At 45.4% G+C, this 16020-nt stretch overlaps 1 protein-coding gene across 3 annotated transcripts in view; it reads right to left on the bottom strand.

Moving 5' to 3' along the window:
• Positions 1–16020, bottom strand: part of LOC126234619 (uncharacterized) — a 194222-nt gene that overhangs the window by 36457 nt on the left and 141745 nt on the right. For all 3 annotated transcript variants that reach the window (XM_049943347.1, XM_049943348.1, XM_049943345.1), the window contains exon 4: positions 9589–9754. In XM_049943347.1, the coding sequence (XP_049799304.1) occupies positions 9589–9754 (166 nt within the window). The remainder of the gene's footprint in view (positions 1–9588; positions 9755–16020) is intronic.

Raw genomic sequence — 16020 nt, forward strand, 5'->3', positions numbered from 1 at the left:
CACCCTCATCCACCCAACCGCCCGGATCGAGCACCTTTCGACTTACATCTGTTTGGCCCAACGAAGGGTGCACTTCGCGGGCAGCAGTACGTGGATGATGAGGAGGTTGTTGCTGCAGCAAGACGTTGGCTCCGGCGTCGACCATTAGAGTGGTGCCGAGCGGGCCTTCCCAATAAGGTGGAGTAAGGCCGTCGCATTGAACGGAGATTATGTTGAAAAGTAGGATTTTTTAGCCAAAAGAGTGGGGAATGATATGCTGTCTTGGAATTCGGAATAAAACCAACCTTCTTTCAGAAAGAAATGCGTTGCAATACTTGTTGAACGCTCGTCGTAAATATCAATAAGCTAATTATTCGTATTGAAATGTCCCCTTTGAAAAATTTTGAATGACTGTGCTGGTGAACTTCTACGTTATTTGATTTTCAAACAGCTGAGCAAAACTCAACGTACTCAAACAGTTTTCTCTTTACTTATTCTGATCATCACTAAACTGACATACAATATTTTTAGCGCAACGCAATCTCACTTTCAAATATCCCTACAGAAGAATGGCCCTGACTAACAATAAACTATACCTTTCATGAATCACTTACCTCACAAAAATTTTCGTTACTGGAACTGCTACAATACAGCGAGCGCCAATACTGCCAGCTAAATAAAAGATTCTAACTACTGAAGGCACTAACTACTGATGGGTATACTAAGCAAATGAAAGATTTTGATAGAGAACAAATAATGTATTTACCTTAATAGCGTTCAAAAGTCATTATATATATATATATATATTGTGACATCCAATTAAACAAATTTCTTTTTTCCGACGGTCACACTTCCAGATCGCCCGCTGAAAACTTTGGCATCTCTTTCCCCACACCCACCACTGCTGGCGGCTCACGTACAACTGCGCAACGCTACGCGCTGTTCCCATCCAACTGCCCACACTACAATAGCGAATATTCCAACATAGCCAACCAACAGACCGCACACAGCACAGTCAGTGATTTTCATACAGAGCTCTGCGTGGCGTTACCAACATAAAAACCTAAACAGCCTACTTAACAATATGCTTTTTCCTAAAAAAAACTCTTATCTTCCATCTCCGCCCTCAGAATGAATTCACAGAACTCTACAAGTTGTTGTTTATCACCGTCATGAAGGGCTTGTATCAACTGAACTCTGTTTGATTTGAAGCCTAAACGTCGACGCAAAACACGCAAGGTGGACACAAGCAGAACGTGTAACTCTCGGCTGGCGTGAAGAGTACATTTCTGTAAACTACGTGCAAAACTATTGGGTGCGCTCTACGTCTCGAACGAGCACACAAGTATAACTTGTGGATTTCCCCTTACATCAACAACTACTGTCTTGAACTACGATGCCATTGACAAATGATTTAGGAGGCGCAGCACCGTATTCTCGACGAAAATAATACTACGCAATTGGAACTGATTTAACTTGTTGAAATAGGGATCGCAGAACGTCTTTTGAACTAGCGAGCGAGGTACAGGAGTTGGACAAAAGTATGGAAACACTGCGAGGAATGAGTGGCTGAGCATAAATCCGGATACTACCCAAGCCTGCAGGTTGCACTTGGTTGTATCTAACTAAGAACGGCACGTGTGCAATGTCCTCAATACATTGTGTTAGTCGTTGTCGGAACAGTTATCTGTGTACTTGTGAGTGCTAAGTGAATTCGATCATGGGAAAATTGCCGGTGCACCTGCGGTGAGTGCTTTCGGGAGCAGTCCAAGTGGAGTGGTTCAAGAGGCACCGTATCGAGGATATATACTGCATACTACGAAATCGGAAAATATGATCCACTAAATCACAACGCAGACGAAAGTATGTGTTGAGTCTTCATGACAGACTGTCATTGAAGAGGACTGTGGCGAAAAATAAGAAGATGACAGGTGCAAAAGTCATTCCAGAACAAAACGTGGCACTTGCGAACCTTGTCAGCACCAAAACAACACGAACAGAGCTCCATAAGAAAGGAACTGCACAGCGAAATGGAATTCCCAAACCACTCATCAGCTATACAAACGACCGTAACAGGAAAATATTCTGCCGGAGTCATAAAACCTGGACTGTGGAGCAATGGAAAAATGTCGTTTGGTCGGATGGGTCTTGTTGGACACTGTTCCCAACATCTGGCCGAGTTTTCGTCCCAATAGGGTAATGAGACACTTAAAGTAGTAAAGGAGTTTTGCTATTTGGGGAGCAAAATAACTCATGATGGTCGAAGTAGAGAGGATATAAAATGTAAACTGGCAATGGCAAGGAAAGCGTTTCTGAAGAAGAGTAATTTGTTAACATCGAGTATAGATTTAAATGTCAGGAAGTCGTTTCTGAAAGTATTTGTATGAAGTGTAGCCATGTATGGAAGTGAAACATGGACGATAAGTAGTTTAGACAAGAAGAGAATAGAAGCTTTCGAAATGTGGTGCTACAGAAGAATGCTGAAGATTACATGGGTAGATCACATAACTAATGAGGAGGCATTGAATAGAATTGGGGAGAAGAGGAGCTTGTGGCATAACTTGACTAGAAGAAGGGATCGGTTGGTAGGACATGTTCTGAGACATCGAGGGATCACCAGTTTAGTATTGGAGGGCAGCGACACAGAAGTTTGAAACTTGGCTCAAAGGTGCCTACAACACTCCTCTGAAAGGGTACAAAATCTTGGCGTCATGCGACGGCACCCTCGGGTTCGGCAACGTTTCAAACAGCAAATGGAAAAACAGAAGAATCCAGAGCTCGGAAGTTCATGTGAGGCGTAAGGTGGGTTAATGACGCCACATTGGCAGCAAATTTCCCCAAAATTCTGTAAACGTCACTGTAGAGTACTACAAGATGGGAAGGTCGTAACACCCCGTCTTACCGACACTTTGCCTTTCTTTTGACGCCTCTGTGATGGAGGTCAGATCCGCGTCGCTCAGTGTTGAAATCACGAATTTTTCTTGTGAATGGTCGAAGGAAACGTTCCAGACAAAGAGCCGCTCGATATCAAGAAGAAAAGGTCTCAGGGAGTAGCATAAAGGGTTTCAATGAAATCACACCTACCCTTGGGAAGTTGATTTCCATACATTTCGTGGTCGAAAACGACAGCCCGCAGTCCACTGAGAAACCAGACGACGTTCTTGACAACCTTCGACGCTGCTGAGACCCCACGGACGATTCAGCCCTGCTCTAAGGACATCGTGGGCCTGCAACCCCACTGACAGTGACCGCACCCATTTGGAGTGTAGCGCGACCCCAATTTTTTCTCTGGTACACAGGATGGGCCCACTAGGGACTGTTCATAACCATTCGACACAATTTGAACATCATTCGAAAGTGCAAAGGGTTTTTATGCTTTTTAAGGCCTCCTAAGGCGCAGTCAGGGGGAGGGGGACGGGGGGGGGGGGGACGGGGGGTGCGACATTGACATATGCATGAAGAAAACAGCAAAGGTCCCCTCGCTGCCACTCTTCCACTTTTGCTGAGCACTTTAAAAATACCTCTACAGGGACAGCCAGTCACTGATTACTACACGCCGGCGCGACCAGCATCCCTTTCGACACCCCTTACATATCACATGCGGCCACAGCGCCGCTAAGCTCAGGGGTGTTGAAATGTTTGCCGGTCACACTGCTTCTTAGTATAATCAGTGACTGGCTGTCTCGGTACAGGTATATTGCTAAAATGTCCACCAAGGGTGCGCGGCGGGCCGCTGTGACCGAGCGGTTCTAGGCGCTTCAGTCCGGAACCGCGCTGCTGCTACGGTCACAGGTTCGAATCCTGCCTCGGGCAAGGATGTGTGTGATGTCCTTAGGTTGGTTAGGTTTACGTAGTTCTAAGTTTAATGGACTGGTGACCTCAGATGTTAAGTCCCATAGTGCTTAGTGCCATTTGAACCATTTTGAAGGGTGCGCGGGTGGCAGCGAAGGTGTTACCAAAGTAGTGAGGGGGGTGGGGTGTTAGAGGGGACCCTTTACTGTTGTATTCACACGTGTGTCAATGTCGCATCCCCACACGAGGGCACGAAACAAGAGGGCTGAGAAATCATAAACACACTTCCATGCTTTGGATGACATTCAGATTTCGTCGAAGGGTTTTGAATGGTCCGCGCTGATTCGACCTTGTATACCAGAACACGAATTGCAGTACAGTTACTCTTCAAAGGGATACGATCACGTTCAATTCAGTTGCAGGCCCACGATGTCCTTAGAGATGGGCTGAATGGTCCGGGGAGTATCGGCAATATCAAAGGTTGCGAAGACCATCTTTCTGTTGCTCATCGCACTCGGACTGTCGTTTCCGACCGCAAAATGTATGGGACTCAACCCCCCCCCCCCCCCCCAAGGGAAGGAGTAGTTTGATCGAGGCGCCAATCCCCCCCCCCCTCCCCACCCGAGGCCTTTCGACGTTTACCTACACCCTCCCAAATTCCCTGCTGTTTGTTGTACTGTGAACAGTTGGCAACAGAAACCCAGCCAACTGTTGCTTCTCCATATTCTGTTGTAGGTTCATACACGAAGGACTTCGTGGAACCATATGCGAAAAATCCGCACTGAGCACACATTATGGGTGAGTGCGTCTTGTTTTTCAAGTATATGCCACCATTTTTGATGCAGAAACGTAAACAGATTGAAAACACGCACTTCATACTCATTATCTGTTCGAGACCTTGTATTGCCTGAAATATTCATTTCAGTTCACTGGCTCCTTACTCTCAAGACACTCAGTTTAGCACCTCCATCGTCTGTGTAATTTACAACATAAAGTTTTAAAACACAGTTGGTACTCTTGGACGGAAAATCGTGATAGATAGGATAAAAAACCTAATAGGAGAAAGTTCTCTCGAGCTTCCAGTCACGTTAAGTGGTGTACAATTTACGAGCTTTCGACCGAGTACTCCTCGGCCATTGTTAAGTGATGACTGTCCGTTGGTTGCTGCTACCATTCTTATACAGCAGCGCTGCCTCCAATGAAGTCATCGGTGTTCGCTCCAGCGCCATTTAAGTTAGTGTGTTCGTTGTGCGCCCGCCGCGCACATTTCAGCCTTCCGATGGCCGCGTCCCAAGCCGTGTTTAGCTGCAGGCTGTCGTCTTTAATGAAGGTGTTGTCACAAGTTTTAATTTCAAACGTTTAATTTCAGTCGTTCCTTTTGTCCCGTAATTGACCACTTCCGGAAAATCTTCAAGGAAAATGGCTACAACAGTCGCCAGATTTTGCAAGCTATCTGTAACATAACAGGTGAAATTGCGTATCTAAACAGGAGTCATTCACAAATACATAAAGCTATCAGCCTGCGTGGGTAATTTGTACCAATATTTCACTGTTCTGCTCATTCAATAATAATTTTATGTATTAGTAATTGTAGAAGGATTTGAATAACATAATGCAAAACGGGCAAGAAAGAATTAAGTAGTTGTTTTGATGAGCGATTGCTGTTGCGGTTCGTGCAATATATTAAAATAAAAATAATTGTAATAAGAAAATATAATAGTATGTGACAGAATAAGTGTGCCAGAACTGTGTAATGTATTTGGTTTAAGTATTTGTATATTGTAAAAAGTGTTTGTAACAGAAAGACGGTCAGCTATATGGATGTAAATTTGACTAAGGAAGTGTGTCACGTGACAAAACGCAGGACAGAGACGCAAGGCAGAGATCGTGGTCTTTTGTGTCCTGGGACCCGTGTGTGTAAGGTGGGCTCGAACGACCTGGGGCCTCACGTGTTATATTTCCGAGGTACACTGAAGCGCCGAAGAAACTGGTATAGGCATGTGTAGGCCTATTTAAATACAGAGATATGCAAAAAGGTAGAATACGGCGCAACGGTCGGCAACATCTCTATAAGACAAGTGTCTGCTGCAGTTATTAGCTCGGTTACTGCTGCTACAATGCCAGGTTATCGAGATTTAAATGAGTTTAAACATATACTCGGCGCACCAGCGATGGGACACAGCATCCCCGAGGTAGCGATGAAGTGGGGATTTTCCCGTACGATCATTCCTTGAGTGTACCATGAATATCAGAAATCCGTTAAAACATCAAATTTCCGACGTCACTGCGGGCGGAAAAAGATCCTGCATGAACGGAACCTACGACGACTGACGAGAATCGTTCAGGGCGACAGAAGTGCAACACTTCCGCAAATTACTGCACATTTCAATTATGGACCATCATCAAGCGTCAGCGTGCGAACCGTTCAACGAAACACTCGTGTTCCCTTGATGACTGCACGACTCGACTGGGCCTGTCAACACCAACAATGGACTGTTGATGACTGGAAACATGTTGCCTGGTCGTTTCAAATTGTATCGAGCGGACGTGTACGGACATGGAGACAACCTTATAAATCCATGGACCCTGCATGTCAGCAGGGGACTGTTCAAGCTGGTGGAGGCTCTGTACTAGTGAGGGGCGTGTGAAGTTAGAGTGATACGGGACCCCTGATACGACTCCGACAGGTGATACATACGTAAGCATCCTGTCTAACCACCTGCATCCATTCATGTCCATTGTGCTTTCCAACGGACTTGGGCAATTCCAGCAGGACAATACGACATTCCAGACGTCCAGAATTGATACAGAGTGGCTCCAGGAATTTGCAGTGACTGTGATGTACTGAAGTGTTTATTGCCAGCTAAAATTATTTTAGATTCTATTTGAACATTGTGTGTAAGACCATCGTTGATAGCAAAGCAATTTTCTGGGATAAAGTAACGATATAATTACCGATTTCATTGCTCAGTTTGCTCTTATATATCAGTATTTCACTGAATGACCTCATAGGTGAAATTAATAATTGTTAATCGTTTATGTAAGGGCATAAAGAAACGGTGTGCAACAAAACCCCTGTGGAGACGAGTGATTTAACAAGCTGTGCGCTGGCCCTCTGCTGGACTGCTAGCATCAGTAGTTACCGCTAACCGTTGGTATCGTTGCACGTCTTTCTGAAAACACGTAGGCAGAAGGACTCCGAGGACCCGGCTGGAGTGGCCGAGCGGTTCTAGGCGCTACAGTCTGGAACCGCGCGACCGCTACGGTCGCAGGTTCGAATCCTGCCTCGGGCATGGGTGTGTGTGATGTCCTTAGGTTAGTTAGGTTTAAGTAGTTCTAAGTTCTAGGGGACTGATGATCTCATAAGTTAAGTCCCATAGTGCTCAGAGGCATTTGAACCGTTTTTAAAAATCTGTGACAAGAGCTTCAGTTAAAGTGGCCTTAACTAAGCACGGCCTGGCACCCGGCACAGCGGACGCGCAACGACAACATTGCCTCACATGGCGCTGAAGTGAATCCCAGTGACGTCACTGGGTTGTATACGAACGGTAGCAGCAACGAACTGACAGTCACCACTTGACAATGACCGAGGAGTAGCAACACCGACTCAAAGGAAGGCCTCGGCGCTTGTTCGTGACGTCACGTCAGCTAGGCACGGCGAACGCCAGGTCTGTTGCAGGCATACTCATAATGGTGGTGTCTCCCTCTCTGACACTGGAAAATGTGAAAATATTGGCGGTAGTTGACCAATACACATTGTTCTGAGAGATTTCTGCAATCAATTAATTGTGCAATTCATTACATTTCTTAACAAATAGTGTACTCTTGAACTTAAATTTCCACCTGTTTTAAGGATTGACATACAAAAACAACTTCATGGTCCAGCAGCAACAGAATTCGTGCTTGTTTACCTTATTTGTAAATCTGAGGAAGTTACGTTTGTACTAGGTTGCTTTTACAAGAAACTGTGAACATATTGGTGCTCTTCTTTAGGTATCTTGGTTGACTATGGGGTGAGGAGCACTGAATGTTAATGAAATATCTTGCGATTGTACACGTTGGGGGAGGGGGTGGGGGACAGAAGAAGAGGCAAAAGAGAGATACTTGTTTTATCCAATAAAATTTTTTTATCTTATAAAGTTTCTCCTTTCAGTTGCAAGAGGGGAACATTTATCTTTTATAATGTGCATGTTTAAAAAAGTTTAAGCTCAGCAGTATTTACGATGTATGAAGCTATTTTGTTTCCTGTTTAGAATTCCTTTCGTTGGAAACGACTGCAATCTAATGACTGGCAACAGTTGGACATTTACACATGTAAATTAGTTCACATTTCCAGTGACGATGTCAAACGAAAATAAATGAATAAATAAATAAAAGAAACGAGTTAATTGTAAGGGGGTTGGGGTAACTTTCGATAACAAAATGGATCATGTAAATATAATTACTTGAATGTAAAATTTCCGAAGCTTGCAATGGGGCAAAGCATCTTCTCATATTGATCTACGTTTGTTTCGACAGGATTCAGGAATACAGAACTATGATCATCATTTGTAGCTTTACGATAGTAAGAAAATCTTTCGTCTAAATAAAACTGCAGAATCCAAAACAATACCAAGCATTTTGTCCAAAAATAATAGATTTATAGTGATAAGCACGCCCAGGCGTTTCTGCCTGCATCAGACCTGGCGTTCGCCGTGCCTAGCTGACGTGACGTCACCAACAAGCCCGGAGGCCTTCCTTTGAGTCGGTGTTGGGAGTAGTCGGCCGAAGGCTCGTGCACTTTAAACCACTTGATGCGGCTGGAAGCTCGAAAGAATTTTATCAGTGCATATCGGCCGAAACCATGTATTTGTATACCTGATAAAGAAGTGTCGTATTTCTTCACACAACATCCATTTAGTTTCGTGAAGGTTGAGTGTTGTTACTTATTTGCATCTGTATAAGTGCAGATGACTGTGATGACTGCTTGTATCCCATAAGGTCATGTTTGTGTCTTTCAAGCCAATGAGAGCAAGTGGAAAGCGTGAAATAATGTCGTGCGCTGACTGCAATTCTCAAACAGCACTACGGGGCGTGCTGAGCTCACCTATGAGGTTACCAGTAGAGGGCTTCTGTACCGTATCATGAAGTGTCTGTCAGTCGATACTGTAGCTTATACTTAAAGATTAATCTGTACCTTATGGAAGCCGTCATATAGCAGAAGATAAAGTCGCAATAAAAATAAGTATGTGAATCTTCATATTAGAAGAAGAAGGAGAATTCTTGCGGCTGCACACCCGAAACTTGACGGAACGAAAATAAGTATATTTGCAACTATACTTCCCTCTTCTTTATTCACCTGAATAGCTTAGAAGAATATTACTAAAATCTTTATGGGTTTGTATTTGTATTTGCTGCCCATTACTATGACGTGATATTATGATCAGTTATCATCTGCATGCATGTATGCACTAACATAAATTGTTTTCAGTCATCAGATATACCGCTTATTTAGTAAATTGCTAGCTAAGACGTATAATAATGTAGACCAAGAGAAAACAGACACCAATAATGCTCTCTTTTCTTGAGACAGTGTGGACAAGTTAGAGGCTTCATCATTGCCAAACGTGCACAGTCTAGTGGTCGGTAACTATAAGCAAGCAGTTCTTCTTCCAGTGCCAACCATATGCTTATAAGTTTAATTTATTCCATCAGCGCTATTCCTAATTGGTGTCTGCACCTTTCTAAAGATCATGAACACCCTCGGCTGTGGAAGTTAATGCTTTGCACAGATATAATTACAAGATAACAAGAGTTAAATAGGAAGCAGTTCCTCACCTTGGGAATTTTCAACTTCGTAGACAGAAGCAAGTGCCTGTAAACAGGATAATCTTTCGCCGTCCTTCAGTCCCTTGACATACAATTTGAACTTCCCGTAAGGAAACGCGACGAACTTTTTTAGAGTGACTCTTCTTGGCATAAACCGGTGAATGTGGTAGACGCCCTGTAAACAGAGGAAACAGTATAATTACACGAAGCATATTTTTTCTCTGAATTAAAAAGTTACAGAAATGATGAACGTCGATTTCGGGATATTTACTTATTCTCTTATCTATATCTTTTTTTCATGCCCCTTCGCTCACTTCTCGTATGGGATAAATGTTGTTTGGTTAACATATATTGGCATACATAAATTAAGGGAGTAACACATTTCTTCAAATTCACACTCTTATGGTTTACTTGGCAATGGGTGAAGATTCTGACAGTCAGGAAAACAGAAATCTCGAAGCATTCGCATACACATTATAAAAATGTGTGTGTGTTTTCCACATCTCCTCCTAAACCACTGGACCGATTTCAACGAAACTTGTGTGCACATATCCCTTACTGTCAGACAGCAATCGCTGAGGAGGTAAGAACCACCCACCTACCATATTTCAGGAGATAAACACTGAGACGCGTGAAAATTCCGCAGTTTTTCACGAATCTCAGTGCTTATGTCTTGCATTGCATGACTTCCAAATTTATTGCTTTTTTGCTACTAATTCTGCTCGCAACATATTTTGCAGACAGTGTCCACATACGCCGCTGAATGTACCCTGCACGAATATGTCATTGTACGCCATATACGCTGAGGTTGCAAAAGTCGTGGGATACGTGCTAATATCGTGTCGGACCTCCTTTTGCCCCGTGTAGTGTAGCAACTCGACGTGGCATGGAGTCGACAAGTCGCTGGAAGTCTCTCGCAGATATTGCCACAGCATTGCCGGTGCAGGACTTGGTGGATTAACTAATCTCCATATTACGTCCCATAAATGTTCGATGGGTTTCATGTCGGGAGATTTGGGTAGCTAAATGATTCACTTGAAATGTCTTGAATGTATTTCAAACCAGTCATGAATAACTATGGACCGGTGACATGACGCTGTTGTTCGGGAATATGAAGTCCATGGTCCTGCAAATGGTCTCCAAGTAAGTCAACGATCGGCTCAGTTGTATCAGAGGATCCAGTCCATTCCAAGTGAACATAGTCCACACCATTATGGATCCATCATCCGCTCGCACAGTGACTTGTTGACGACATGGATCCATAGCTTCGTGTGGTCTGCCCCACACTCAAACCCAACCATCAGCTCTTATCAGCTGAAAGTGGGAATCGTCTGATCAGGCCACGGTTTTCCAGTCGTCTAGGATCCAACCGATATGGTGACGAACCCAGGAGAGGCGCTACAGGCGATGCCATGCTGTTAGCAAGGGCTCTCGCGTCGATTGTCTGCTGCCATGGCCCATTCACTCCAAATTTCGCCGCGCTGTCCTAACGGATAGATTCGTTGTTCGTCCCACATTAATTTCTACTGTTATTTCACGCAGTGAAGAGGAGCTGCTGAGTACCCACCACGGTCTCCAGACCTTACAACTCTTGACTTCTACCAATGGGGGAACTTAAAAAATGAAGTTTATGAACGAAGACAGCTACACTGAACGAGCTACGAGAAACCATCGAGGCGTCCTGCGCGACTATCACACCGGAAACACTGACGGCCGTAATTCGGTCAAAAGCTCAGCGGCATCGACTTTTTTGGCTGCTAATGAGGGTCACGTTGAACACATAAAATAACATTACCCCTTGCAAGAATTGTAACGACATGTCATATTGTTTAATTGGTACTGACTATTTTTCTGGACCCCTCTGTACATACACTCCTGGAAATGGAAAAAAGAACACATTGACACCGGTGTGTCAGACCCACCATACTTGCTCCGGACACTGCGAGAGGGCTGTACAAGCAATGATAACACGCACGGCACAGCGGACACACCAGGAAGCGCGGTGTTGGCCGTCGAATGGCGCTAGCTGCGCAGCATTTGTGCACCGCCGCCGTCAGTGTCAGCCAGTTTGCCGTGGCATACGGAGCTCCACCACAGTCTTTAACACTGGTAGCATGCCGCGACAGCGTGGACGTGAACCGTATGTGCAGTTGACGGACTTTGAGCGAGGACGTATAGTGGGCATGCGGGAGGCCGGGTGGACGTACCGCCGAATTGCTCAACACGTGGGGCGTGAGGTCTCCACAGTACATCGATGTTGTCGCCAGTGGTCGGCGGAAGGTGCACGTGCCCGTCGACCTGGGACCGGACCGCAGCGACGCACGGATGCACGCCAAGACCGTAGGATCCTACGCAGTGCCGTAGGGGACCGCACCGCCACTTCCCAGCAAATTAGGGACACTGTTGCTCCTGGGGTATCGGCGAGGACCATTCGCAACCGTCTCCATGAAGCTGGGCTACGGTCCCGCACACCGTTAGGCCGTCTTCCGCTCACGCCCCAACATCGTGCAGCCCGCCTCCAGTGGTGTCGCGACAGGCGTGAATGGAGGGACGAATGGAGACGTGTCGTCTTCAGCGATGAGAGTCGCTTCTGCCTTGGTGCCAATGATGGTCGTATGCGTGTTTGGCGCCGTGCAGGTGAGCGCCACAATCAGGACTGCATACGACCGAGGCACACAGGGCCAACACCCGGCATCATGGTGTGGGGAGCGATCTCCTACACTGGCCGTACACCACTGGTGATCGTCGAGGGGACACTGAATAGTGCACGGTACATCCAAACCGTCATCGAACCCATCGTTCTACCATTCCTAGACCGGCAAGGGAACTTGCTGTTCCAACAGGACAATGCACGTCCGCATGTATCCCGTGCCACCCAACGTGCTCTAGAAGGTGTAAGTCAACTACCCTGGCCAGCAAGATCTCCGGATCTGTCGCCCATTGAGCATGTTTGGGACTGGATGAAGCGTCGTCTCACGCGGTCTGCACGTCCAGCACGAACGCTGGTCCAACTGAGGCGCCAGGTGGAAATGGCATGGCAAGCCGTTCCACAGGACTACATCCAGCATCTCTACGATCGTCTCCATGGGAGAATAGCAGCCTGCATTGCTGCGAAAGGTGGATATACACTGTACTAGTGCCGACATTGTGCATGCTCTGTTGCCTGTGTCTATGTGCCTGTGGTTCTGTCAGTGTGATCATGTGATGTATCTGACCCCAGGAATGTGTCAATAAAGTTTCCCCTTCCTGGGACAATGAATTCACGGTGTTCTTATTTCAATTTCCAGGAGTGTACAAATACGTCCAGAGCATATATGCAGACAATTTTGTTGTAGCTACTGCGGAGGATGCACATGAGGCTGTGATGATGTTACTTATGTTGCAAATATTGTGATAATGAGGTGGTACATCACATTTAAAGGTGAATATTGCACCAGGTTCATCGCAGCAATCGCTGTGTTGCGGGGAGGAGGTAAGGAAAGTGCTTGTAATACAAGTGATCGGTCCAACAAAGCTAAATTCTTTCAGGAAGGTATACCTAAGGATTAGGAAGTTCGTGAAATTTGTGATATTTGAAATGTAATGTTTACAGTGGGTAAAAGGAAACGTCATGCAAAAACTGATCTTTGGCAGCATGCAGTGGCACTCGGCGGTGCGTTATTCCAACTGGGGAAGCTGTTGTAAATGACGTACTGGTGGAAGGCTCATCTGACGAACCAACAGTGACCAACGTCTTTAAGACTCAGTTCGAACCACTAGGAAGCGTAGCACTGTGGAATGGAGTCAGACCATAATCAGCATTATAGTATTGGAAATAAGCGAAACTGCCGTAGTGGGTACTGGTAGTACGATATATTAGTTTAGAATCATCTTAATCTCATGGATGAATTTCCCAGGAAAACGTGAGGTAAACTTCTGCCGTAAAGGCAGAGTACCGACGTATGTATCAAGACAGTGAGTTAAGAAGTTACCAAACAAACAGGCATAAGAGATAAATTGGATAGGACGATTTGTTGTTCAGGATGATTTTGTAGGGGAATGTCTGAAGGGGAAAGAACTTAGCAATACTGTTTTATTAGTTTGTTCCACATAATTAGGATGTGGTGATTCATTGTAGAGACTGGAAAACGAGGGGCTTCAGTGAGTCAGTAGTAATTCAAGTAAGGTGCATTACTGCGGAACAGATGCAATACTGTCATAATCAACGTCACGAAGTTGCAGTGGCATTTGTCTCAGTGGTTCTAACTCTGCTTAGTACAGGAAACACACACACACAAACTCACAGTGCTGCAGGTGTCACTTGATACGGTCAGCCTTAGAAAATAACGATTAGTAGGTAAGCAGCCAATGACCTTGTGATTCGTATAAGAAAAATCAAAAAGTGTTGTATATGTATTTCAAACTGTGAGATGTGTTGTCAAGATTTTCTTGAAGAGATATTGTTAATATACGATCCAGTGGAGTATATCATCGAAGGGAGGAGGCACGTTTCTGCTGATGTAGTAGCTGATCCCTGTGACCAACTTCACAGGAGATGCCACAGAAATCATGACATATGAAACCCTGGCATCAAGGGTTCGGTAGGTGTTCTTGCGAAAGAAACCTTATTTGAGTTATACTGATATTACAGGCTTTTCATCAAGGGCATATGAAAAGAGAATCTCCTACACCACTTAGCACAGCCACAGCTGTGAAAATGCAGACACAAAGGAAACACTGGAGTCATAACGCCATAACTGACCTATAACCACACAAGGCGCCTTGGTTCTGTTATAGCTTGTTAGAGAGGCGTGGCAACTTCAGAAACATTAGTGGACCAAAGTCATATAGTTGTTTATTATTGTACATATGTAGTTTTCAGTCACTGGCAGCAGCCAGCTACGAGGGGAGTTCTATGGCAGCCTAAGACTGGAAGTGGCTCAAGACGATTCCATCGCTATGCGCTGACTTCACTAGCCATGGGTCTGCTATCCACACTAAGTCCAACTGCTGCAGACTTGCCGCCTTCCAGCTGGTGGTCTACCTTATGACTAACTGCCATTTGCTACTGGCCGCCTCAATTTGGGGGACCATGGTTCATGCACTGAGCACCTAGCCTCATAGCTGCTATCGTCGATGCAAACAGAATTCACTGTTTTTGGTCGCCATATGCGGCGAACTCTGTTACTGATCGACTCCCTGTGCTGGCACACATCACCACTGTGAGCCGCTGCTGCCTCCATGGGGTGTATTCGCACGATCTGGCACAGGTGCTACTCCAGCTGCCGCTACCCGCCCTACTTGGTTCCTGAGTCAGCGCCACGTGTGTAGAGTGCTGACCAAGCCGCCTGCTGTCCACGGGGAAGCTGGTGCTAGCCATCCCAGAAGGCCGCTTGCTGACCCAAGCACGTCGTCCGACCTGCGCCTTTGGGGCGTTGTCCACCACCTGGCACCACAACTGATGCATTCTGGCTACAGTGGAATATTATCTGTAAACACAGTTTACATGATGACACGTCGACCATCTCCTGGTGCTAACCCACCAAGCCGCTTGCAACCACGCCCAGGATGGTGAACTGCAGCCTTTCCTGACCACTAGTAGCCTTGCTCCAAACCCGCCACAGTGGTCCACAACTTAATTCAGTGAAAAGGTATCAGGGCTAGATGAGATATCAGTAAGTTTCTACAGAGATTATGTGAAATAACTATATACTCTTCTAGCAGCAGTTTATCGTAGGTCGCTGGAACATCGAAGTGTGCCTGGTGCCTGAAAAAAAGCGCAGGCCAGTCCCGTTTTCAGGAATTCCAGGGAAATGAGATAGGACCATTGCTGTTTACAATGAATATAAATCATCTAGCGGAATGTTTCGGTATCTCTTTAAGGTTGTCTGCAGATGATGCGATTGTCTGTCAGAAGATAGCAACGCCAGAAAACAATAACGATTTCCAAAAGGAACTATAGAGGATTGATGACTGCTGTAGAGACTGGCAGTTGACTCGGAGCGTAAATAAATGTAACATATTGCGCATAAGCAAAAAAATCCGCTACGAAACAATTGCGCTCATAACCATTTTACTGCCATATTATGATGTCCTTTGCGTCTCCATTTCCCGCAATCCGTTGCTTCCTTCTTAGTGTTGCTGTGTGTGCTGCCGTCCATCACATCATCCAAGATCTGAAATCTCTTCCTCCCTTGTCTCCCTTTCAATTCACATACTCTCATAAGACCGTTTTCATAAGCCCCCTCATTCTTTTTTAATATATGCCCAATGCAGTTTCGTTTCCTTCTTTTTATTACATCCACTCCTCTCAGTACCCCTTCATTTTTCACTCCATCCGTCCAACTTACTATTTCCATCTTCCGCCATGTCCACATCTCAAAAGCCTCCAGCCTTGCTCTTCTTTCTTCCTCACTGGCCACGCTTCAGCATTATACAAAAGGTAACTCCATACAAAACATT

This window comes from Schistocerca nitens, chromosome 2 (genome assembly GCF_023898315.1).
Source record: "Schistocerca nitens isolate TAMUIC-IGC-003100 chromosome 2, iqSchNite1.1, whole genome shotgun sequence".
Classification (NCBI taxonomy): domain Eukaryota; kingdom Metazoa; phylum Arthropoda; class Insecta; order Orthoptera; family Acrididae; genus Schistocerca; species Schistocerca nitens.